Source organism: Staurois parvus, unplaced genomic scaffold (genome assembly GCF_062004578.1).
Source record: "Staurois parvus isolate SC_StPar_1 unplaced genomic scaffold, SC_StPar_1.0 ptg000352l, whole genome shotgun sequence".
Taxonomy (NCBI): Eukaryota; Metazoa; Chordata; class Amphibia; order Anura; family Ranidae; genus Staurois; species Staurois parvus.
In genome coordinates this window covers 4,322,481-4,349,021 of record NW_028318148.1, presented here as the reverse complement: position 1 = coordinate 4,349,021, position 26,541 = coordinate 4,322,481, and the positions used below count along the sequence as shown (strand labels likewise).

The following is a 26,541-nucleotide window of genomic DNA, read 5'->3' as shown; positions in this document are numbered from 1 at the left end:
GTCCCGATCATGTGATCACTGATTGGCCAATCAGTGATCACATGCAGAGTAGTAAGCAAGATGTCACTTCTGACATCATTGCTTACTATGTGTGAAATCTGTGAATGATCACAGAGGTCACATGGTACAAGGCTATTCACAACAGCCGTGTACCATGTGACAAGCTGTGACTAATCACAGCTCACACAGTATTTCTCAATGGCCTAAAGAATGCAGCCAGAGAGAAGGAGAAATTATTGCTTTTACAGCCTTTATGGGTGTAAAAGCAATCAGTGTAAAAAAAAAAAAAAAATCATCACTCCCCACAAGTAGCACAGTTTCACTGTGACAGTTTCATGGTGACACTGTACTGCTAGGGTGACAGTATGTTTAAAAAAAAACAAAAAAAAAACATAACTAATATAAAAATGTAAATCATTTTTTTAAAAATTATAATTTTTGATTATAAACTAATTTGGGTTATTTTTTTTTTTTTTTTACTAAAAAGATAACTGAATACATTTTGGCCAAGATTTATGAGGAAATATTATTTATTTGCAAAATTTTATAAGAAACACTTTTTTTTTTATATTTTTTTACTTTTTCATTTTTATAGCAAAAAAATTAAAATCCCAGTGGTGAATAAATACCACCAAAATAAAGTTTATCTGTCTCAAAAAAATGCTAAAAAATTCATATGGGTACAGTGTGGCATGACCGCGCAATTGTTATCCAAAGTGTGATAGTGCTGAAAGCTGAAAATTGGCCTGGACAGGAAGGGGGTAAAAGTGTCCGGACTTGAAGTGGTTAAAGAAGATATCATGTTAGAGTAAGTTGCATATCACAAGAGACTGCTGCCTTGTTCCAGGAGACTGCTAGAGGCTTCTGCTGTTTGTACCTCCGTGCCCAACAGGTCCTCTTCTCCCCCCCCCCTTCCTCTGGAGGTGGGCGGATCCTAAATGTTGCTGAGAGTGGCATTATGTCATGATATGGGGCCATTCTCTGCAGCTTTCTGCTGTGAGTCCAAGGTGGTGGGGGAAGCCTTGACCCCCTTTGCTGACAGGGAGGCTGGACATCATCCAACCTGGAAAAGGAGCAATGCTGAATCAATGAGCGGGTGAGTTTACAGGGAACAGCACCGCAGAAAAAGCTACTTTTTTTAAAAATTTATTACCCATGCTAGTTAGTGATATTTTATATTTTTTGCCCAAGCTGGGATTTAACTTTAAAATTTGTTGAGCACTAGATAGCTTTTCTGCATGCTCTGCCCAGTAAACAGAATCTCATGCTCTACCAGCTTGCAGCAAACTTGCATCTGGATTCTTTTGTCTTGTTTTATCGGATATTATTATTATACAGGATTTATATAGCGCCGACAGTTTGCTCAGCGCTTTACATTATGGTGGGAGACAGTAAACGAGACAGTACAGTAACAATACAATACAAGAGGGAATCGAGGGCCCTGCTCCTTGGAGCTTACAATCTAGGAGGGAGGGGATAGTGGTACAAGAGGTAATAACTGTGGGGGATGGAGTGGTTGGAAGAGTAGAGGATTCCAGTATTAGCTGAGGGCGGGGTAGGCTTCCCTGAAGAGATAGGTTTTCAGAGTGCGCCTAAAAGTGAGCAGAGTAGGCGATAGTCTGATGGATTGGGGTAGGGAGTTCCAGACGATGGGGGAAGCCCTGGAGAAGTCCTGGAGACTAGTATGGGAGGAGGAAACAAGGGAGCTAGAGAGTAGGAGGTCTTGTGAGGAGCGGAGAGGACGGTTTGGGTGATATTTAGATAGGGCAGCACAGTGGCTAAATGGTTAGCATTTCCGCCTTCTATACAATAAACACAACAAGAGAATGAATATGGTTTTTACTTTGACCAAGAAAGACACACTATTCTACTCCACTAGCAGGCTACAGCACAGTGGCTAAATGGTTAGCACTTCTGCCTGGCAGTACTCGGGTCGTTGGTTTGAATCCCAGCCACGGCACCACCTGCCTGAAGTTTGCATGTTCTCCCTGTGCCTGTGTGGGTTTTCTCCGGGTACTCTGGTTTCCTCCCACACTCCAAAGACATGCTGGTAGGTGCATTGGAAGCCAGTGGAAGGATTGCCAGAGAGGGGTGGCAGATACAGAACGGTTAGTAAGGTGGATGAGTCTGGCAGCAGCATTCATGATAGACTGAAGAGGGGATAGCCTGCGGTGAGGTAGGCCTGTGAGGAGGGAGTTACAGTAGTTGAGGCGTGATATAATAAGGGAGTGAATGAGTTGCTTAGTGGTTTCTGAGGTTAGGAACAGTCGTATCTTGGAGATGTTGCGGAGGTGAAGTCTACATGAGTTTGTCAGCGATTGGGGCTGGAAGGACAGATTGGAGTCTAGGATGACACCTAGTACCCTGGCTTGAGGGGTGGGACTGATGATAGTGTTGGTCATGATAGAGAAGTTGGGGGGGGGGGGGGGCGGGCTGGGGGGAATACTAGGTGCTCAGTTTTGGAAAGATTGAGCTTGAGGAGGTGGAGTGACATTCAATCCGATATGTCACTTAGTAGGCTTGCGATACGAGTGGAGACTGAAGGGGTGAGGTGAGGGGTAGAGAGATAGATTTGCGTGTCATCAGTATAGAGATGGTAATTGAAGTTGTGGGAATTTATCAATTGACCAAGGGAGGAGGTGTAGATGGAGAAGAGAAGGGGTCCGAGGACAGAACCTTGAGGGAGCCCAACAGAGAGAGGGAGTGAAGAGGCGGTGGCAGTGTTATAGGTAAACACTGAAGGTGATATCCTCTCTCTTGCCATGGTGGTGACTCTCCCATGCTGCACCCTCTAATTCAGATGTTGAATGAGGTACACAAGTGTGCTCTCCCCATGGTGTCTAGAGAAGAAGAAATAAAATGGCAGAAAAAGTTTCTGGCTCCACTGTCATTACATGACAGTAACTATGGGAACAGTTACAGAACAGAAATGTTTTTACTGCTTCCCAATGTCCTTCACATCATACAAGCAAAACACAAAAGTCTTCTCTTCAGATCTGCCAAAAGGGTAAATGGTATTTTATCAATATATCCATTTTAATAAGTAACACTGTGGGTGCATATTACTCTTTCCCTAATACTGGAGTACCTGTAAGACCTTGTTTAAGTGGTGATGTTTGAACTGAATGCTGTCTTTTACACCACAGCTCTCATAATAAATGCCATCCCATGGTGTGGGAAATTCATGTATGGCTGTTGTCAGATTTTTCTTGTGTTATGTGAATCTTTGAGAGAGTGTACCAGTTTGCCTTTTTCATGGAACTATTAATGATAATGATGGTACTTTTTTTGATGGAAAAACTTTATCTGGCAAGTAATAGGGTTAATGGACCTGCTCACTGCCCCTCTGCCTAGAGAGGAGGGGGATCCTGCAGAAAGATTATCTAAATATCTAAATCCCCTTCTTCTCCTCCCCCAACCCCCCCCCCCCCCCCCAAGGTAAAGAGATTACGCTATATTAAGCAACAGGGAGACACCAGCTGATCTGCACCTGCTGCTCCCCGTCCAGATGCTGGCACCTTATAGCTGCCGCTCAGGAGCATAATAATTCTTTAACGCTCTGCCAGCTCACTCAGATGCCAGCAACAAGTTGTAAATAACAGATTTATCTTTTATGATGCTTTGATTAGTTTAAAATGAATATGGCAGCCACAGAGCAAAAGCTTACAGCACAGCATCAGTAGAAATACAATTTATCCAGGTGCTACCAGACTCTCCATTGTGGCTGGCTATACATGCATAGTCCAGTCGCTGAACATTCTTTTTGAAGGAGATTGCTGCATGTGTAAGTGTGTTTGCAGTGCGCAATATGCATGCCATAGCTTGTGCAGGAAAGAGCAACTAAATCCAACATGTTCCTGAGTGAAAACAAAATGGTTGGCTGGGGACATCCATCCTGGACAGGAACTTTGCCTCCTGAGACTAGATGTTGTCACATATTGCAAATGTCTACAAACATGCAAAGCTGGGGAAAGTTCTCTTATGTCTGTAGGAACCTTCAGAGCAACCTTTTTCAACCAGGGTTCCATGTAATCCTAGAGTTCTTTCAGAGGTTGCAAGGGGTTCCTTGGGCAATTACTTCCTCTTAGATAAGTAACCACTGATGGCATTATTTTTTTAACTTTCTAAAAGCCCCGGTTCACATATATGCAGTGCGGGAAAGACAGCGAATCCTGAGTGTTTCCCACACCGCATTGAAATTCCACTCTGTTCATGCAATCTTCCACCTTTGTTACTGTTAAATTAATGACACCCCAAAACAGGTTGCAAAACTCAGTGCGATTGCAAGAATCAGATCGCGTGGGATCCAATTCCGGCGCAGTAAAGAAAAATATATGCCTGCATCTTTTTCGTGGGCTCAGCGCAAATTCAGTCCATACAAAATGAATGGGCCCAAATCGCACGTGCTTTGAATAGGAATGCTGTGTGCATCCTATCCAAATCACATGGGATGTCCCGCACCGCACCAGGGTGAACTCAAACTAGGGGGGGTTCTTCCCAGTGAGCAGTAATGTAATCAGCATCCTTCCCAGTGATCATACCACTAATCTACCATGAACTGTAGAGCAATTATTAGCAGGGGTCCCTGAGACCAGTTATTTCAAGGTTTCCTCCATGCAAAAAAAAAAGGTTGAGAATGGCTTCTTTAGAGGGACCATTCGCCTATAGGGTCCTAGCATAAAGAGTTGCCCAACTACAGAGGGTGCCCCCCATCTCACTATTTGGAAAGGATACTGTTTGGGCTGTTTTTCTGAATGTTAGACTGGCAGAGAGCTGTTTATGGTATTTTCCATGCTGCCACTTTTTTTGGGGGGGGGGGGGCATCTGATTGCTGAAATTGTTAAGCTATAATGCTTGACCATCTTGGAGTCTCGTTTCTTTCCTGCAAAGTGGGTGTACCCTTCTGTCACATTCTTCCTAATACAAAAAAAAACATACAATCAGGCAGGTATGATAGGAACCCTTCATAGTGGCCACAGCAGATGTGCTGATCTGTAAATTCACACCAACAGAGTCTGTTAGTTGTAAGAAACGATCAGGGGATTTTTACAAATGTCACTTGTGTCCTGGCCGACCATTTGTTGGTGTAGTTCTCTGGCACTGAGAATTTATTTTTTACATCTCAAGGCTGAGCGTTGCCAAACTGTCTTTTTCTCATAGACGGACTTAAGTGATTAAAAAGAACAAGCCAATAAAGACTGTTCACTTCTGTCACGCTTGGCCATATGTGCCTGGAGAGCATTAGTGATGACAGACACCTGAGTCTGGCCAAAGGCACGACAGAGGCAGTGGACACGTTCAGGGATCTAAAAGATTTTAATAGGGACGACTCCTGTCTTCATTTGAATGAATTTGCTTTGTGCCGAAGCCAGATAGAGCTGCAGGTTTAGGTTTCCTTGCTATTACATATCCTGAGTCGGCTTTGTGATCAAAAAAGTGGTGACTTTTTCGGAGGCGGTCTAATGGTGATCCAGGAGAGCACTGCATGACATAAGGGAGCATTAACCTGTGGGTCTGCAGTATACAGTGACCTGGCCATTTTCAGCACTTTGTCTTCCCTCCAGAGTGACAGAAAGCCTAATATAAGCTCGTCGGTTATTAGTATGTTGTACTGGGAAGAAATGATCCAGGAGAATGGAAGAAAACAGCCAACATTTTAAGTAAGATGTAAAGGAATCTGATGAAGCAACCCCTCTCAACCTGAGAAGAGGATGTACTCTGGCGCCCTCTCTGGACATGTGGTGGTAATACAGCTCTCACTCCTTATAGTTGCCCACCATCTTGCATTGTTATTTATTTCAGGTATTTATACAGTGCCAGAAATTTACGCAGCGCTTTACATATATTTTGTACATTTACAGTCCCTGCCCTCAAGGACTTGCAAATAAAGTCCCTAACTCACATGCATGCATGCATACACATATATGGGCTTTAGAGTGTGGGATGAAACCGGAGTACCCGGACGAAACCCACACAGGCACAGGGAGAATATGCAGACACCATGCAGGTATTGCTGTGTTTTTAGAGACACTTTCATGTTCAAAGTTTCCCTGACATTGTCCCTAACTTTCCTATTTGACAAATTGTACATTAATATCCCACCCTCACTGCAAGACACGTAACTTTCTCAAAAAGCTTCATGTGGGTTTTCTATATGTAGTTTTTGTGCGTCACTGTTATTAATTTAACACTTGTTCATTGTTACAGTAGTACCACTAAGAGATTGTGGTCGGCATTGGTGTGAATTTCATGTTTGTTCATGATTACTTTTCTCCAGTCATATGTCAGATTAACACTTGCTGAGATTAAAAAAACATTTACCAAATGAGCCGCCAAGGGATTGTGTTTTCTTCAAGTCTGGACAAAAGAGGAACAGTATGGCTGGGGTTACACTGACGAGTAAATCACTTTTCTGCTCCAAAATGTAACTACTCCTTCTCCGTATTCTCATACTCAACAGATTAAAATAACGCTCTGCTAATGAGATGATGGACAAGGCTTTAGATCTCTTAGTAGCTAATAGATTTGCAGTGTTGCATTGCCATTTATTTTGACACCCCAGCACACTATAATGTCAGGCACCTCACTGCAGGACACCACAGTAGCATTGTGGTGTGCTGTACTAACAAAAAAAAAAATGGTGGTGGGAGTCTTAGTTCCAATTTTTGGGTCATTACCACGTGTTGCAAGCCAATTTCTAATGACTCGGGTGCCTTCATGCTATGTGCAACATAGCACACTTTCCACTGCAATGACTATAGCCATAGGCTAAGGCTGGATTTATGACTTTATGTGCAAATTTTTTCATGCGCTTTTATATGCATCGAGAACAATCATGCTTTTTCTTGAGCTGTCATCAATAGGCCATATAATGTACATTTTTTGCATCAAACAACAGGTGTGAAACAGAACCATTGAAAAAAATGACTAAACTGAGTACATGCATTGATGTGTGTTAAACACATGGGTTAGAACCCACAACCACTTTGGGAAGCAGAGTCGGCCTATGTAATATACATATAGAAACCGTGTTTACTAAAATAGAACTATAGGCATTTTTTTTTTTTTTATAGTAAGGGAGGGTTATAACCCGTCAGTTTATTTTTTGCCAAATATGCCCCATTGGGAGATCTCCCATCACTTCCTGTCCCATAGCCAAAACAGGAAGTGAGAGGAAATCCCTGCAAATTATGGGAATCTCTTGGGGACCCCAGGTCACCAGAACTAGTGTCCCCATCGGGCGAGTTCCCTTAATTTTCTGAGGACAACCCAGAATTTGGGATTTTCTTTTACTTTCACCTTCGATGATAATGGTAAACAGGACAAATACAGAGGGCAAATCTTTATAATGACACAGACTGCGATAAAAATTGACAGGTGGTCTAATCTATCTCCACTCTATCCAAAACTAATAAAAAAAAAAAAGAAAAAAGGTTTTGCCTTGAGTTGTACTTTAAAACTTGTACATAGGATTATTAGGGTACACATAAATATGTAATATCTCTAAATGAATAAAATGCTATAGACTATTTTAGAGCGTGTGAGATAAATGTTTTCAGCTAGTTGGGATGTCCTTGGAAATATCCCTGTATGTTGGCAGCTTTGTTAGAGTTACTGTTGGAGTTTTCGCTGTGATGTAATTTGTTGTGTTTTATATACTGTGTTTTTGTGAGCTGTTAACCGATTTTTGGTGGTCTGTGAGGTTCCACAATAAGGCCTTGAACAACCTAGAGCTTGATTTACCAGGAAACGCAAACAAATCTGGTACAGTGATGTAATGCTAAAAGCTCCTTCTCAATAAGCTGGCAATTTCAGTTGCTTTCATTTCATTTTAAAAGTACATTCTTGCTCTGGCCACACATCCTGACTGCCCTGAACTCTCCACTGGGCCAAAAAATAAATGGAGGTATAGGGTTGTGACCCTGACTGTGTTTAGTTCTTTTTGGCTTATCCTCCTCAAAATAACCTGGGTATGAGAGAAACTTTTATGCTGCCAGTACTGTCCTCTGTCTGAAAACACTAGGTGTCTGGCTGTATCTGTCTCAAAACAAGCATGCAGCTAGTGAAATCAGAGGAAGCTCAGAACTCTTGATCCACATTCTTGTTTTCGGTCAATAATTCGAAATGTGTTGAAGGCATTGGATCAGCAGCCAGGCAACTAATATTTTCAAAAGCAGAGTTCAGCAGTAGCAGCTTCCATATTTTCTCATTAGATATTTAATTTAAATGGCTACAAAGCATAAAAGGCAACTTTATTAATGCACATTTGTTATTTTCTTTTGCAGTTGTTGGATACAGTTGTAAACGGTTGTAATAAATTTTAGAACTGATTTTTTTCTTTTAAATACAGTTTGTTTAGTTGGGGTAGATTGTTCTTTCTATCAGTTTCATGTCTATCTATGTCTGTCTGATATCCCTCCGATCCTGTCTGTCTTTTTCTGATCAGTTTCTAGTCCTGGCACAGTCAGGGATTTTTTGCCCTTTGTCAAATAAAACATGTTCAGGTCAGTTGTCATGTAAAGCCATTTATTTTTTTGGCTGCTATTGGTTTCTTGCTCCATCCTGCTGTTTGATGTTGCTGCTTTGCCTGCTGGTCAGGCAGATTAGGTGAAGAGTTTGTGTTACACATTGGGTTCTCTCAACTATGTCTCTTCCACTGTTTCTCTTCAGGGGGTATTAAAGTGGTTGTAAAGGCAGAAAAGTTTTCTTTGCATTAAGGTAAAAAACCTTCTGCATGCAGTTCCTCCAGCCTCTCCTTATACTTACCTGAGCCCCATCTCGATCCAGCAATATGCATGAGAGAGCAGCTCTCTCGGCTCTCTCCCTCCTGATTGGCTCAGAGACAGCATCAGGAACCATGTAGCCAGAGAGGAGGGAGGGGCCAAGCCATACCCTGTGTGTCAGTGGAACGAGTGCCCTCATAGCGAGCAGCTTCCTATGTGGGCACTTGGGCCAGGGGGGGTGCCCGGAGCGCTGGTGGGGTCCGAGAAAAAGAGAAACGTGCCTGCTCTGTGCAAAACCATGAGCAGGTAACTATAGCTTGTTTGTTATTTTAATTTAAAGAAATGGAGTATTTAGAATAACTTTAAAATTTAGATCCCCTAATACGGGGAAGTATCCTCTGCGGTCCACTGATTAAACCCAGAAGTTCTGTACCCTGCACTGCCCAGCACACTCACTAAGTGTAATTTTACAGGTAAATCAATCTTGTCTTGATTCACTCAGCCAAATTGTGCTGACAGTTGGATTGTCATGTTTTGAAACAGATGGAAGATGACTGAGCTCAAAAGAGAATTCTAATATATATACATTTTTTTTTTTAAGCGGGAAGAATGTTCATTGGAAAAAAACTGGGGGCCCATACTTTCTTGAATTTGTCTGGACAGCCCCTATGCTGGTAAATATATCTTTGCAGTCAGAGTGTATCTCCCATATATCTAATCCACTCTGCATGTGTGAGTGGGTCTACAGATTTCTAGTGAAATAGGATACGTCTACGTGCTTGAAATAAAGCCCTTGCAGTAGCTTCTCTGGTAAATTTTTGTCATTGTAAAATGTCTAGGATGGGTCTGTATGGATCGTTACTTGGAATGCTGTATTTAGCGTTTGAATAATCCCCATCCAATATACTGTATCTGTAGTTTAGGGCGTTGTCCTAGTAAAGGGATTAAATCTCCATGATCCCTTCGACATTTGCTGCTGAAGGGGTCATTTCGGATACCCATCTTAAAAAGTTTTCAAGGAATGTGATAAACATGCATTAGGATATATAGTTGCATAAACTTCTGGGTTACATTAAGGGAGCACCCCTGAACTGCCTCCTCCCACTGATCATCAACAAAAGGTCCAACATCTGTAGTCCAATAGTTCTCCACTCTAAGTGGGGGACTATCAAGAAATGTAACTAGTAGCATAGCATAATGTTAAGAAATAAACTCCTTAGTGGTGGTGGTGTTTTGCAACATAGTAAAAATTGTAGTTGGGGATTGGCACCATCCAAGGCGCTTAAAGTGATTCTAAAGACCTAATTTAAATGAAAACAAACACACACGTCTATACTTACCTGCTGTGTGCAGTGGTTTTGCACAGAGCAGCCTGGATCCTCCTCTTCTCAGGTCCCCTGCCGGCGCTCCTGGCCCCTCCTGCCTGTCGAGTGCCCCCACAGCAATCAGCCTGTTATGTGGGCACCTGAGCATGTGCACTCACTGAGGCTCGGCTCCGCCCCTCTCTCTTCTCCTGGGCTCACTGGCTGTGATTCACAGCAGTGGGAGCCAATGGCTCCTGCTGCTGTCTCAGCCAATGAGGAGAGGGAGTCCTGGAATAGCCTCCAATGCACAATACTGGATTGAGCTGGGGGGAAGCTGCACAGAGAGGTTTTTGTTACCTTCATGCATAGAATGCATGAAGATATAAAACCTTGAGTCTTTATAACCACTTTATGGAGATGTGATTTAAGTGTGTGAATCCAAACTTTCTCCACCTATGGCTATATTGGAATTTGGCTATTTCTGGATACGTGATATTACCTCAGATTGAGTTGTGAATAGTAAAACCAGAAACTTGCTGAAATTGTTTTACCTTATGCCAGACTTTTTGCATTAATGCAAAAGTGGGGGAAAGCGTATTTACTGAGTGCCTGTGACTCCATACCTGCAGGGATATCTACCACTTTGTTAGTATGCTGGATAAGCAGTGCAGTCTAATACAGTAGATTCAGTCCCTACAATTGCACCAAGCAGCCCACCAAGTGTTGTTTTGCAGTACACAATATAGCTATAAGTTTGGCTTACACCAGGCCCCCTTCGTCCTTGGGTCTCTACAGACGCTCTATTTGTACTCTAGGTGCCTGATAGTGCCACAGCAGAGATAATCCAAAATACTTTCAATAGAATAACTATTGAGGTATCGTGGAGAACATATGCAACCCCTTTTTCAAACAAGTTGGGACGCTGTGTAAAATCTACATAAAAACAGAATGTAATGATTTGAAAATCTCATAAATCCATATTTTATTATCAATTGAATATAGATAACATATCAAATGTTTAAACTAAGAAAATGTACAATTTTAAGAAACAAAAATAGGGTAATTTTGAAAGTGATGGCAGCAACACATCTTAAAAAAGCTGGGACTATGGTGTAGCAGCCCCTCTTCTTTTAACAACACTCTGTAAATGTCTGGGAACAAAGGAGATCAGTTTCTGGAGTTTTCGGAGAGGTATGTTGTTGCATTCTTGCCTGATAAAAAACCCAGGATGTGGACATGCCTCAATCCATGGAGAGGCACACTTCTTGGCCCGGGGCATCAGGGGCTGTGCTGGAAAGTGAGCCAGGATCCGGGGGTGACGGACCTCCCGGACACCGCCATCCCTCCTCTGTGTGAGGGGGTCCCCGGGGAACAGGACACCAGGAGACACCCCATTGCGGGGCGGGATGAGTCGGTAACCCAACCAGCGGATATTGCAGAGTGGATTGCATAAATCTTTTACATTTGCTATCTGACAAGTAGCCTTCTGGTGAGTGCATAGTGGTGGTGGATCACCTATTGGACCCCAGGTACTGTATGGAATTGGACATTTTTTGTTGTGATTAACAGTATTGCATCACCTATACACTGATTTGACATTGGAAGGACTTTTTATGTGATATTGTATTGATTGCACTGATATATTCATTGTTATTTTGATTTAAAAATGATATAATCTTGTTTCAGTTGTCATATCATCTGTTTGACCTGACTCAGCCTTTTTTTACCCCAGAAATGTAAATGTTTACCAACTTTGGGCTATATCAGGGTGATTATTATGAAGTTAAAAAAACTCCCTAATCTTTTGTTCAGTGTTATCGTGCAACTAGAAAGCATTTAGCTTCCAATGAGCATTGGGTAATGTGGCCAAGGGTCTTCCATTTAGTTATGTAAAGCCAGCCATTGATGGTTCGAATCTTGGCCGGTACAGCAGAGCGGTTGAGATGCAAACCATCTGTCGGCAGGCTGATTTTACCCTATTTGATTGTTGTACGACTTGGGTACACCCAGCGGAACACATGTCAGTGCTCGCAGCCATTAGCTGAGAGCGCTGATCAGATGCTGATCGGATGCTGGTTTTCCAGCATGCCTGTTTGACAGAAGCCAGCCTTGAGACATTCCTCTCCTCCCCCTCCTGCAGCTTGTTGGCATCACTGAATGGTAGTTTCATTTGTATCCAGCCAGAAAGACGCTTCTGAGGTTGTTAAAAAATGTGGGACTAGCCCCCAGCAGTATTACGAATCTTAGCAGGATATAACACAGCATAGGTTACTTGTAGGTGTTGGAGCCCTTTCTTGACCACAGATTTTGCCCTTTTACGATGGACCTTTACAGAGAAGTCTGGGTAGGACGGTACCTTGGTTCCATTGTAATGGATGTTCTGGCAGTCATTTACCAAACGTAGAATGATCTCTCTTTGTAGTTTAGCAGATGAGCTAACATAGATCTGGGTGGGTGACCTGATGGAAGAGGACAAGATGGCGTTCTGTGGGCCCGTTCCAGAGAGTAGAGGCGCGTAAAGGCTTCTTTACCAAAGAGCTCTATCAGCCAGCGTTCTAAAAAGTCTGTCAGGTCTCTTCCGCCAACCTTTTCTGGTACACCAATAATGCAGACAATGTTGTGCCTCAGCCCATTTTCAATATCATCCATGCTGAGATTGTGAGCTTTAGCCTGTTGTGCTGAGACTGAATGTCAGGGATCTCCTCGATCCCTGCCGCGATGGTCCCGGCGCAGGCGCACTGCTCCACCTAGTACACGGGCACTAGGTCCGGGCCGGCCGCGGCGTTCGAGCTCGCGCATGCGCAGTAGAAGCCGCGGCCGCCCGCTGGTCACCAATGGCAGTGCAGGGCGGGATATTTAAAGGTCCCTGAGCTGTCATTTCGTTGCCTTCTGGTCTTACCTGCTTCCTGTGTTCCTGTACCTGTGCCTAGTAAGTTATTGACCCGGATTGCTCTTGACCTTGCTGATTTCTCCTGCCCAGACCCCTGCTTGCCTGACCTCTCTCCCTGGATGCCCCTTATTAGATCTGATCTCCTGTTGCTGACCTGGCGTGTGACCCGACGATTCTCTGCCTGCTCCCTTGTACCTTACCGTCCTCTACCTTACCGACTCGGCCTGTCTGACTACGCACTTGCTCAGCCATCCATCCATCCATCCCATCGGGCTCACCCGACCTCCTCACATCTGGCTCTCCCTGGTTGGAACCCCTGGCGAACACCCCTACCACTGACAGGTGTGCTCAGTAGAGGCGACCTGGTCTCGGGGTACTACAAGTCCATCCCCACCATCAGGGGCCCTGGTGAACAAGTACCCTGGGGCTTAGACTCCGCGCTCTGGGCACACCTGACCAGTGGAGTGCTAGTGGTGCCGCTCGGCGGTCCCTCACAGTACCAGAAGGCCATGACTGAGCCTCGAGGAGGACTCTCCCCGTTGGACAAGGTTTGCAGGCACCTGGCCACCCTGACGCAAGCAGTAAACACATTACAGGACAGATGTCTGCAGATCGAGAATCGGTTTCAGGCCTGCACCATATCTGTTCCTGTTTCACAGGCCCCGGTTCCCGCACCACCGGTCGCAGCAGCCCACGAGCCGGCTCCTGGGCCTCCCACATCACTCCCTATGGCGGAACCCCGAGTACCCTTACCCGAGCGCTTCCATGGGGATCGCACACGCTTTCGGTCATTCCGGGACTCCTGTCTGCTCTATTTTGAACTGCAGCCATGGACCTTTTTGACAGAATCGGTGAAAGTGGGGTTTGTTGTCTCCCTGTTGCAGGGTGAACCCCAAGACTGGGCCCACCGACTAAGGGGAAACAATGACCCTCACCTGGTTACGGTCGACAGCTTCTTTAACGCCATGGCCATCTTATATGATGACCCACAACGGGCGGCCTCGGCCGAGGCCACACTATACGCACTCCGACAAGGTCGGCGTGCGGCTGAGGAATACGCCTCTGACTTTAGGCGCTGGATGGGTGACACCCGTTGGAACGAGTTCGCACTTTTGCACCAGTTCCGTATGGGCCTTTCTGAGGCCCTGAAAGACGAGCTCGCCCGGGTGGAGGTGCCCGAGACATTACAGGACTTGATTGCACTCACCATTAAAATCGACCGTAGGCTACGGGAGCGCAGATTGGAGAGGTCTGGTCAGGGTCGCGGAAATCCCTGGGGGTCATTTCAGGGATCCAGTCAACATACTAGGCCAAGCATCCAGAACCTGCCGTTTGAAGATGCTCCCGAACCCATGCAGCTAGGCCTGGCTCGGCCTAAACTATCGCCTGAGGAACGCCAGCGCAGACGCTCCCAGAATCTGTGCCTGTACTGCGGTGAAGCTGGTCACATGGTGCGTTCCTGCCCGCAGAAGCTGAGTAAGTTCACCTCATCTTCTTTATCTGTTGGCAATATGAATCCGTCCCAGTACTTAGTTGTTCCCCTCTCCTTTCAGCTTTCAGAAAGGACCGTGGAGGTGACGGCCATAGTTGATTCGGGGGCATGCAGCTGTTTTGTGGATATCAATTTTGCTCACCAGCAGGGTATCCCCCTCCGCCCAAAGGAGAAGGGGTTTCACATCTTTTTGGCTGATGGTTCCCGGATAAAGTCAGGAGTTGTTAACCAAGAGACCCCTTCCATTGTGACTTCCATTGCCGGTCAGCACCGGGAACTCCTCCGCCTGGATGCTATTGCATCACCCCTTTTCCCAGTCATTCTGGGGCTCCCTTGGTTGCGGGCCCATAACCCCCAAATTGACTGGGAGACTGGGGTTGTCTCGTTCCCTTCCCCATATTGTCGGGAACTGTGTCGAACTTCGGGCCCGGAGGTCCCCCAGGTCCTCCTGTGCTCTGAAGGGGATGACAGCCTAAAACAAGTGATTCCTGCAGCCTATCATAAGTTTCTTGATGTGTTCAGTGAACGGGGAGCAGATGCTCTACCCCCCCACCGCCCATATGACTGTCCTATTGATCTGTTGCCCGGTTCTGAAATTCCGTTCGGGCGAATTTTTCCCCTTTCTGAGCTAGAATTAGGGGCCCTGAAGGACTATATTGAGGACAGCCTCTGAAAGGGATTCATCCGTCCTTCCACTTCCCCGGCAGGTGCAGGGATCTTCTTTGTAGAAAAGAAGGACAAGACTTTGAGGCCATGCATTGACTATCGGGAGCTGAATAGGGTCACCATTAAAAATCGTTACCCATTACCACTGGTACCTGAATTATTCCAGAGCTTAAAAGCTGCAGTAGTTTTTACCAAGCTGGACTTAAGGGGAGCCTACAATTTGGTTCGCATAAGGGAGGGGGATGAGTGGAAGACGGCCTTCCGCACCCGTTTCGGCCATTTTGAATACCTGGTCATGCCGTTCGGGTTGTGCAATGCGCCAGCCACCTTCCAGCACTTTGTAAACGACATCTTTAGGGACTTCCTGGACATCTTTGTCATCGTCTACTTAGACGACATTTTGATTTTCTCATCCTCCCTGGGGGAGCACAGGGTACATGTAACAAAGGTGTTGGGGCGGTTGCGGCAGCACGGGTTGTACGCTAAAGCAGAGAAATGCTGCTTTGAACAGGCTAGCGTTACATTTCTGGGTCTGATTATCTCCACCACGGGGGTCGCAATGGACCCTCAGAAGGTCTCAGCGATCCTAGATTGGCCTGAACCCACGGACAGGAAAAGTGTCCAACGTTTCATTGGGTTCGCAAATTTCTGCCGGAAGTTCATCAAGAACTTCTCGGGTCTGGTCTTCCCCATCACTCAGTTAACTAAGCTTGGGACGCGATTCAGATGGACGCCCGAGGCACAGGAAGCTTTTGAAGCACTAAAAAGGTTGTTTACCTCGGCACCCATTCTGGGTCATCCCGACGCCTCCCTGCCCTACATCTTAGAAGTAGATGCATCAGAAAACGCAGTTGGCTCCATCCTTTCCCAGCGGAAGGGCGCCAAGGAATTACTTCACCCAGTAGCATTTTTCTCACGGAAACTTACCCCGGCGGAGAGGAACTACGACATTGGGGATCGCGAGCTACTGGCTATCAAAACCGCTTTAGAAGAATGGAGGTACCTGCTGGAAGGTGCCTCCCATCCCATCCTGATATTCACGGACCACAAGAACCTGGAATATCTGAGGACGGCCAAACGTCTACGTCCACGACAAGCAAGATGGGCATTGTTTTTCTCGAGGTTCCAGTTCCACATCACATACAGGCCCGGCTCGAAAAACACGAAGCCTGACGCGTTGTCGCGCATGTACGAGGACACCAAGGAGATCCCAGTACCCGACACTATTCTTCCTGCAGGAAATTTCTTGGCCCTTCAGACAAACCTTCGCTCCGAGATCCTGAGAGCGTCCACAGCGATGTCTACCTCCGATGGGGCCCCCCTCCAGAACAAGGAGGGACTCCTATGGAGGGAGGACCGGATTGTGGTGCCGGAGGATGCCCGAACCTTAGTCTTGGGACATTGCCATGACCATCCACTGGCAGGACATTTTGGGCCGGTCAAGACCCTGGAACTTCTCCGACGTTCCTTCTGGTGGCCGGACATGGCCAAGGATTGTAAGAACTACGTGGGCTCCTGTGCCATCTGCCAGCGGAACAAGCCTTCAAGAAATAAGGCGTGGGGCCTGCTACGTCCATTGCCCATCCCTGAACGGCCCTGGCAGAAAATCTCTATGGACTTCATAGTCGAGCTTCCACCTTCACTGGACCACACAGCAATTCTCGTGGTCGTGGACCGCTTATCCAAGATGGCCCATTTCATCCCTTTACGGAAGACTCCATCAGCAGCCGAGACAGCGCAAGTCTTTATTCGAGAGATCGTTAGACTACATGGGGTTCCCGAAGACATCGTCTCGGACCGAGGGGTGCAGTTTACCTCGCGGTTTTGGAGGGCGTTGTGCAAAGCCCTGGATATCAAGCTGTCCCTTTCCTCGGCATTTCACCCTCAGACCAATGGCCAGACCGAAAGGACCAATCAGACCCTGGAGCAGTACCTGCGATGCTACACATCATTCTCTCAGGACGACTGGGTACCACTCCTCCCTCTGGCAGAATTTGCGTACAACAACGCTTGCCATTCAGCAACTGGGCAGTCCCCGTTCTTCGCCAACTATGGGTTTCATCCTGTCTTCCTCCCGGACTTAGTCCCGGAATGCCCGATTCCAGCGACACAGGATGCACTGACCTTCTTCACCTCCAACAATAAGAAACTACAGGAAGCCATCTGTCAAGCCCAAGAAGACTACAAGAGGGCTTTTAATAGGAAGCGAAGAGGGGATCTGGTTTTGCAGCCCGGAGAGAAGGTTTGGCTGGCTACGTCTAACTTGAGGATGCTCTGCCCGTCAAAAAAGTTGGGACCTAAATTTATAGGCCCTTTCTGCATCAAACGGATGGTCAATGAGGTGGCCTATGAACTTGTTCTCCCTGAGACACTCAAGATCCACCCTGTCTTCCACGTGTCCCTGTTGAAACCAGTAGTCCCTGATGCCTTCCCAGAACGAGAATCCAGGCCCCCGGAGGCCGTAACAGTTGAAGAGGAAGAAGAATTCGAGGTGGAGGCAATCTTGAAGTGCCGACGAAGGGGGGGCCAGACCCAATTTCTCATCAAGTGGAAGGGCTACGGCCCTGAGGACAATTCGTGGGAACCAGCCCATAATGTCCATGCACCTAGGCTTGTCCGGAGGTTTCTTTGTGATCACCCGTGGTGGAGAGATCGGGTGGGCATCCGGAGGTTGCCCGTAGGGGGGGGGCAATGTCAGGGATCTCCTCGATCCCTGCCGCGATGGTCCCGGCGCAGGCGCACTGCTCCACCTAGTACACGGGCACTAGGTCCGGGCCGGCCGCGGCGTTCGAGCTCGCGCATGCGCAGTAGAAGCCGCGGCCGCCCGCTGGGCACCAATGGCAGCGCAGGGCGGGATATTTAAAGGTCCCTGAGCTGTCATTTCGTTGCCTTCTGGTCTTACCTGCTTCCTGTGTTCCTGTACCTGTGCCTAGTAAGTTATTGACCCGTATTGCTCTTGACCTTGCTGATTTCTCCTGCCCAGACCCCTGCTTGCCTGACCTCTCTCCCTGGATGCCCCTTATTAGATCTGATCTCCTGTTGCTGACCTGGCGTGTGACCCGATGATTCTCTGCCTGCTCCCTTGTACCTTATCGTCCTCTACCTTACCGACTCGGCCTGTCTGACTACGCACTTGCTCAGCCATCCATCCATCCATCCATCCCATCGGGCTCACCCGACCTCCTCACATCTGGCTCTCCCTGGTTGGAACCCCTGGCGAACACCCCTACCACTGACAGGTGTGCTCAGTAGAGGCGACCTGGTCTCGGGGTACTACAAGTCCATCCCCACCATCAGGGGCCCTGGTGAACAAGTACCCTGGGGCTTAGACTCCGCGCTCTGGGCACGCCTGACCAGTGGAGTGCTAGTGGTGCCGCTCGGCGGTCCCTCACACTGAAATTGTCTCATAAGTTGGGGCAGTTATCCTCTGTGTTACTAATACAGCTCTTAGTGGCTATGATATGCTTTCTAATTTTCTGGAGATCTTGGCACAACAGGGCTACTTCAGCCCGCCATAATCATCTGTTACTCTCCATGCAAACTAGCAGGTTTTTTATTTTACGCTATAAAAAACGCTCGTAATAGCGTTTTCAGTAGCGTTTAGGAGCATTAGCGGTTTAATAGCATTTTTACAGTACATGTCGAGGAAAAAAAAAGCTAGAAAAAAGCTGATAGGAGAATTTTAGTAGAGTTTAGCAGTGTTTAGGAGCACTTAGCACTGGTTTTCTGCTGGAAAACCGCTCTAAAAAAACTATAGAAAACTACAGTTGCAAGAAAAAGTATGTGAACCCCTTGGGATTACGTGGAGTTTTGCATGAATTGGGCATAAAATGTGCTCTGAATGTCATCTAAGTCACAACAATGGAAGAACACAGTCTGCTGAACATAATACTACACAAACATTAGATGTTGCCATGGTTTAATTGCACATAACATGTAAACATTCACAGTGCAGGGAGGAAAAAGTATGTGAGACCCTAGCTTAATGACTTCTCCCAGAGCTAATTGGAGCCAGGAGTGAGCCAACCTTGACTCCAATCAGTGTGATGATATTGGATGTGTTGCTGACAGTTGTCCTGCCCTTAAAAAACACACACCTGTTTTGGGCTTACTGGTTTCAAGAAGCACTGTCTGATGTGAACCATGCCTTGCAGAAAAGAGCTCTCAGAAGACCTACGATCCAGAATTGTTGACTTGCATGAAGCTGGAAAGGGTTACAAAAGTATCTCCAAAAGCCTTGATGTTCATGTGTCCACGGTAAGATAGACTGTCTACAAATGGAGAAAGTTTAGCACTGTTGCTACTCTCCCTAGGCGTGGTCGTCCTGTAAAAATGAGTGCAAGAGCCCAGCGCAGAATGCTGCATGAGGTAAAGAAGAATTCCAGAGTGTCAGCTAAAGACCTACAGAAATCTCTGGCACATGCTAACATTTTTGTTGACACATCTACAAGAAGGAAAACATTAAACAAGAATGGAGTACATGGGAGGACACCACGGAGGAAGCCATTGCTGTCCAAAAAGAAGATTGCAGCACGTTTGAAGTTTGCAAAAGAGCACCTGGATGTTCCACAGCACTACTGGCAAAATATACTGCGGACAGATGAAACCAAGATTGAGTTGTTTGGGAAGAACACACAACACTATGTGTGGAGAAAAAAAGGCACAGCACACCAACATCAAAACCTCATCCCCACTGTGAAACATGGCGGAGGGAGCATCATGGTTTGGGGCTGCTTTGCTGCCTCAGGGCCTGGACGGATTGTTGTCATTGATGGGAAAATGAATTCCAGAGTTTATCAAGACATTTTGCAGGAAAACGTACGACCATCTGTCCGCCAACTGAAGCTCCGCAGAGGATGGGTGATGCAACAGGACAATGACCCAAAGCATACAAGTCATTCAACAAAACAATGGCTGCAACAGCACAGAATATGCCTTCTGGAGTTGCCCAGTCAGAGTCCTGACCTCAACCCGATTGAAATGCTGTGGCATGACCTTAAGAGAGCGATTCACACCAGACATCCCAAGAATATTGCTACACTGAAACAGTTTTGTGAAGAGGAGTGGTCCAAAATGACTCCAGATCGTTGTGCAGGTCTGATCTGCAACTACAGGAAACGTTTGGTTGAGGTTATTGCTGCCAAAGGAGGGTCAACCAGTTATTAAGTCCAAAGGTTCACTTACTTTTTCCTCCCTGCACTGTGAATGTGTACATGTTATGTGCAATTAAACCATGGCAACATCTAATGTTTGTGTAGTATTATGTTCAGCAGACTGTGTTCTTCTATTGTTGTGACTTAGATGACGTTCAGAGCACATTTTATGCCCAATTCATGCAAAACTCCACGTAATCCCAAGGGGTTCACATACTTTTTCTTGCAACTATATAAAGTAGTCTGCATGGACATATAGGATAACACTATTTAGCTTTTAGGAGCAGAACGAAATATGCTGATAATAGCTTCTAGGAGATTAAAAAATGCTAGTGTGCATGGAGCCTTAGGGTATTGACAAAGGCAGTGCATTTGTTGACTGTCTGTACATTCCCTGCTAAGGTGGGTTACTCTCCCTCCTCAGTATTCTCTTTCACTTCCTCTCAAGATGGGGAAACCTGTGTTGTGTTCGTAATGGCGCCAGGGAGTGCATATGTTGAGTCATGTCAAGTCCTGCAAGGAGTCCTATTGATATCCAAAAAATGTTTGTATCCAAATACAGTATCACTTCACTCTTTCTGATGATGCAGACAAATGATTTGTGTTCAATTCACTAATTTGGTCTGCATCATCAGAAAGAGTGTGACGTCACGGATTGAATATAGACACTTAATTTTGGAAAATGATACTGTATTTGGATACAAACATTTTTTAGATACCATATTGTTTTTGGAATTAATTCACTTGTCAGTGGAGCATAACACTATTATATTTATTTCAGGTACTTATATAGCACCATCAATTTACGCAGCGCTTTACATATATATTGTACATTCACATCAGTCCCTAACCATCAAGGGGCGTACAATCTAAGGTCCCTAACGCGCATTCATACATACACATACTAGGGACAATTTAGACAGGATCCAGTTCACCTACCAGCATGTCTTTGGAGTGTGGAAGGAAACCGGAGTACCCGGAGGAAACTCACGCAGGCACAGAGAGAACATGCAAACTCCAGGCAGGTGGTGCCATGGTTGGGATTTGAACCAACGATCCTAGTACTGTCAGGCGAAAGTGCTAACCATTTAGCCACTGTGCTGCCCATTATTTTATTTGTTTTGTTATAACACAGCAGTATGGGTATGTGTGATGTGTAGGTGATCACCTGTTACAATTTAACTGTTTTATTATCTCACAGTACTTTATTGGTTAATATAATATTTTTTGGCACCATAGTAGCTCGCAAGACCCCACATATTATTATTCTCAAAAAGGGACTGTCTCTGGGAGTCTGCTAGCTTATGTGCATAAAATTACATATCCCTGTCAGGTTCCTTCCCTGCAGCATAACTACATGAGTATGCCCCCAAAATTATAATATGAATTTATTTTTTATATGACATATGTGTTCTGTGTATGTCTGGTATGTCAGACATGTCATATGCTATTTAGACTGGAAGCAAGTCATTTCTAAATATAGATCAGAGTATGCCGCATTTTGTGACATAATTTAACAGTGCTCCTCACAGTGCTTATAGCAGTCAGTAATGTTGCATCCAGAATATACATTGAAAGGGAACTGTTCTCTACTTGCATAATTTGAATGAACTTGTTCAATAATGTTCATGGATGTTTTGACATTTCGCTTGTGAATGGAGTCTGGTGGTTTGGCTTAATTTCTTCCCTTCACAATTTTAAAGTGAACCTGTATTGATAACAAAGGACCTTTGACAAGTATGCAATCAATCATCTTCCATGTGGTGAAGCATGGATGAAGATGGCAGGCCCTAGCCAGCAATTTAAGAACAAGTCTGTCATAGCAATATGAGTATGGGTAATGAATGCGTGAAACGCATTTACCTGCCAGTCCCCCACTGTATTTCCATTGTCTGTATTGGTTTTATCTTGGTTTAATAAAGTGATTTGTTTGGAGTGCAGCTGGTCGGACTTCCTTTGTTCTCAAGTCTGTCATAGCAGTTCCCATATTTTCTTTACTTTAAGGCTGCCAAGCACGACTCTTGTCCTGCCATTTTGGATGTTCAGACATTATTTAAAGTCATCTCAAAATGACAGTATCACACCTGTGTGTCTGACAGTCCTCTGATATCTGCAGGCAGCTTGACCTCTCCTGCTGCATTGTCTGTGCAGTGAAAAAAGTCCAGTAAATAGAATGGGATTCCAATTGTAGTGGACACATTGGATGGGCAAAACTAGGAATTCAGCAGAGTAGTCCCTAAAAGATAAGATTCAGTCTGCCTAAATCCTTCCATATCTGTTTTGTTTTGTTTATCATCAGTAAATAACAATGAATCTTAACTGATAACCAATCTACTTATTTTGCAGCTTCATTCCCCCATGAACTCAGTCACCAGCTCTGAGGACATCAAACCCCCTCTAGGAATCAACGGTGTCCTGAAAGTGCCAGCACATCCCTCCGGCCCCATGGCAGCCTTCACTAAACACATCTGCGCCATCTGTGGGGACAGATCATCAGGTAACTCCCTCCTAAACCTCTCTTTCCATACAGTGGCATACATCCATGTGCTTAATGCTATTGGAGAAACTGTGGGCTATAGGTTGATGGAGAAACTATGGGCTGTACCATTATAAAGAACCAATGGTCTACAGGATAATCGAGATCCCATAGGCTGTAGGATAGCTGTAGCATATTTATGACAAAGGCAGTGATAATAAATATCCCCACCTCTTCAATGATGCTATGTGTGAATGGCATGGTGTGCTTGAAATGCAGTGTCATTCAACAGAGGACACCTGGTTTGCTTTGTGTGTCTCCCTACAACACAGACATCATTTTTCTGGTACTTTGCAAACTGTCAGTGAAGCTAGCTGCTTTCAGTTATGCCCCACTTTGCGAAGGCACTCTGCAGTCACTATGCTTGAGCAAAAACTGACTGATCTGCGCTGTAAACGATTGCGTTATCTGGCCTCTCTGTGAGGGTCTGTTTGGCGTTCGACTTCAGGCTGTTTCATCTGCTTTTCTTTTGATGACATCTTGAAAGGCTGTCGTGTGTTGCTTTGGGAGTTGCAGTACAGGGCACACCGAGAAGGCTAGGAACGCTTTTTTTTTTTTCCAAATGTCTGTCTCCGACATGTCTGGCGTGCGGTTAGGAAGATGGAGCTCGAGTGTCTATTGTTTTGAGTTCCTTCAGCTTGTCAGGAAGCAGATGTGACCCTCAGCGAACTCATTTGAGGGCTGGAAAGTGAAACAGTTGGGTTGGTGCTTGGTGGTCGGGCAAAACGGGGAAGAGTTTACATTAACAGAAAAAAATTACATTTGCAGGTCTCCATTCTAGCTTGAGAACTGGAAGACAGTGTTAATAAATAGCAATCACACTGTTGACTCTCCGAGCACTAGAATTAACACCTCAGTTCAATTAAATGTTAAAGAATGTTAAATCATATTTAAGCCTAAAACAGACATTTTGCTATATTAAAGCTTACCAGTCCTTAGATGTGGGGGATACATTTGTTTTCTAACCTTTCTAGCACTTTTTCCTTTATTTTCCTGATTATAATACCCTCCCAGTTCCTGGATAGCTACACTTAGTATTTCACTGTATCTGTGGAGGGAGCCATGCTAACCAGGCTAGACTCCAAACATGTCTACTTTTGTTCATCTACATTACATTAGCACTGATAGAGATATAGTCAATTCACTATGTAGCGCATGGTGGAACTGTGTGCCGACGTCAGCAAGTTAGTATTATTATGGAGTACTCGCTAATCATTGTTCTCCATCCCAAGATAGTCATTCTGCCACAGTGTGTTTTTTTACATTGTGTTTGCAATTGTTTTCTTTCAGTTTACCTTACCCAGGTTTCATCAAAATTACACTAGATTTCAATAAATCTTCCTTTGAGTAATTATCTTTTTGCATGCTGTAAAAACTGTTGCAATGAAGAAATCCACAAGTCATTTGTAGTGTAGCTCTAAAAATGTTTATTATTAAAAAAAATTCTTTTGTGTCTCTTAATAGAACCAACAAAGGAATAATGCAAACCAAAGTTTGTTTAAATGTCTGTTGTATTTTGGATATTTATTAGTAGATTTATTTGTACATTCTAAGCTCATTGGTGCCCATGAGGTTATGGAGGATAAAATGGAAATATTGAAAGATGCTAGAATATACTCAATCTAATTACAGTATATGTGTACAGTGTGCTTCTGCATTTACACAAACATTTACATTATTCTTTGAAACAATTCTATATTCATGTGCTCAAATGTTTGCATACCCTGGCAGAAATTGTGAAATTTTGGCATTTATATTCAAAATATGACTGATCATGCCAAATAATGCTCTTTTATTGAAGGATGATGATCATATGAAGCCATTTATTATCAAATAGTTGTTTTCCTCCTTTTTAAATCATAATGATAACATGAGGGATCAGAAAAGAACAAAGTCAAAAGTCCTGCGTAACAAGGTAATGGAACTTTATAAAGATGGAAAAGTACATAAAAAGATGTCCAAAGCCTTGAATATGTCAATCAGTACTGTTAAATCACCTATTAAGAAGTGGAAAGTTCGAGGATCTCTTGATACCAAGCCAAGGTCAGGTAGACCAAGAAAGATTGCAGCCATAACTGACTGAAGAATTGTCTGGGATTCAAAGAGAAATCAACAGGCAACCTCAAAAGAAATACAGGCTTCTCTGGAAAAAGATGGTGTGGTTGTTTTTAAGGAGTAAAATACGGTGATACTTGAACAAAAATGAGCTGGTTGGTCGAGGTGCCAGAAAGAAGGTTTTACTGCACCAATGCCACAAAAGAGCCCAGTTACAATATGCCTGACAACACCTTGACATGCCTAACCAGGCCTTTTTGTGTCATTGATGCAGTGAAGGCTTCTTTCTGGCACCTCGAGCCATGCAGCTCATTTTTGTTCAAGTTTCATCATATTGTGCTCCTTCAAAACAACCACACTGTCTTTTTCCAGAGCAGTCTGTATTTTTCTTGTGGCTACCTATGGTTTTCCCTTTGTATCCCGAACAATTCTTCTGGCAGTTGTGGCTGCAATCTTTCTTGGTCTACCTGTACTTTGCTTGGTATCAAGAGGTTCCTGAATTTTCTACTTTTTAATGGAAGTGATGAATGGCATATTCAAGGCTTTGGACATCTTTTATGTCCTTTCATCTTTATAAAGTTCCATTACCTTGTTATGCAGGACTTTTGACAGTTCTTTTCTGATTCCCATGGCTCAGTATCTAGCCTAGTCAGTGCTTCCACGAAAGAGCTAAGAAACTCATTGACTATTTATACACTGCCACGAATTGCAATTTAAAAAGCCACAGATGTGGGACATTAACCTCTAATTGGCATTTTAACCCGTGTGTGTCACCTTGTGTGTCTATACCAAGGCCAAACATTCCATGGTATGTAAATTTTTGATCATGGCCATTTGGGTGATTTCTGTTATCATTATGATTTAAAAAGGAGCCAAACAAGTATTTAATAATGGCTGCATATGGTCATCATCCTTCAATAAAAGAGCATTTTTTGGCATGATCAGTCATATTTTCAATATCAATGCCAAAATTTAACATTTTCTACCAGGGTATGCAAACTTTTGAGCACAATTGTATGTTTGTTTAAAAGAACAAATGTTTGTGACCCACAGTACAAAAACTTTGATTTACCTGATTGAGGGCCGCATTCACTGTTAGAATTTTGTTTGTTTAGGTAGAAATCAAGAAAACTATTTCTATCCTTCTCTTTTGGCATTTCGTCCCACTATGGTCGTTGATTTATCCCCATCAACTGTCAGAAAGTGAAATGATCGCAAAAATTTTTTTTTTAATTTTTCATGTAATTGTGTATTGCTAGCTTTAGTTCCTGCAAAGAGAGATCAGTCAGCTGCAGTATTGATGATGTGATCCTATACTTTATAGGCTCCATTGTCATCAAAATCCATTCTAACGAGTACACTGTGGTGCGTTGTGTTAATGTATGCATGTTAATGCACTTTGAATTATGGTAGCCAGTTCATCTAAATGGGCAAGCGCCACACCAAAACAGATCAAGAATTAAACATGAGCTATTTCCTGCAATGCAGCGTACCACAACACACGGTAGTGCCCTACAACACATTTGATGAAAGTGCATTGGGTTAGTGGTTAAGGGCGCCAATGAAAATGAATGACACTGAATTACGCTCACACATTTAAGTGCATTGTAGTAACACACTGCACTGGTAAGGTGTCAGTGAGTATTTACAAATCAAGCCACATATTGGGTTGTGTTCAATTAAAGCTGACTGAGGACTTATACTGAGAGAGAGAAGCAGTAA

The 26,541-nt window shown here is 44.5% G+C and overlaps 1 protein-coding gene across 4 annotated transcripts in view; it reads left to right on the top strand.

The window, feature by feature from the left end:
• Positions 1 to 26,541, top strand: part of RXRA (retinoid X receptor alpha) — a 282,995-nt gene that overhangs the window by 187,735 nt on the left and 68,719 nt on the right. For all 4 annotated transcript variants that reach the window (XM_089684689.1, XM_089684687.1, XM_089684688.1 and 1 more), the window contains one exon: positions 22,575 to 22,725. In XM_089684689.1, coding sequence (XP_089540815.1) covers positions 22,575 to 22,725 — 151 coding nt within the window. The remainder of the gene's footprint in view (positions 1 to 22,574; positions 22,726 to 26,541) is intronic.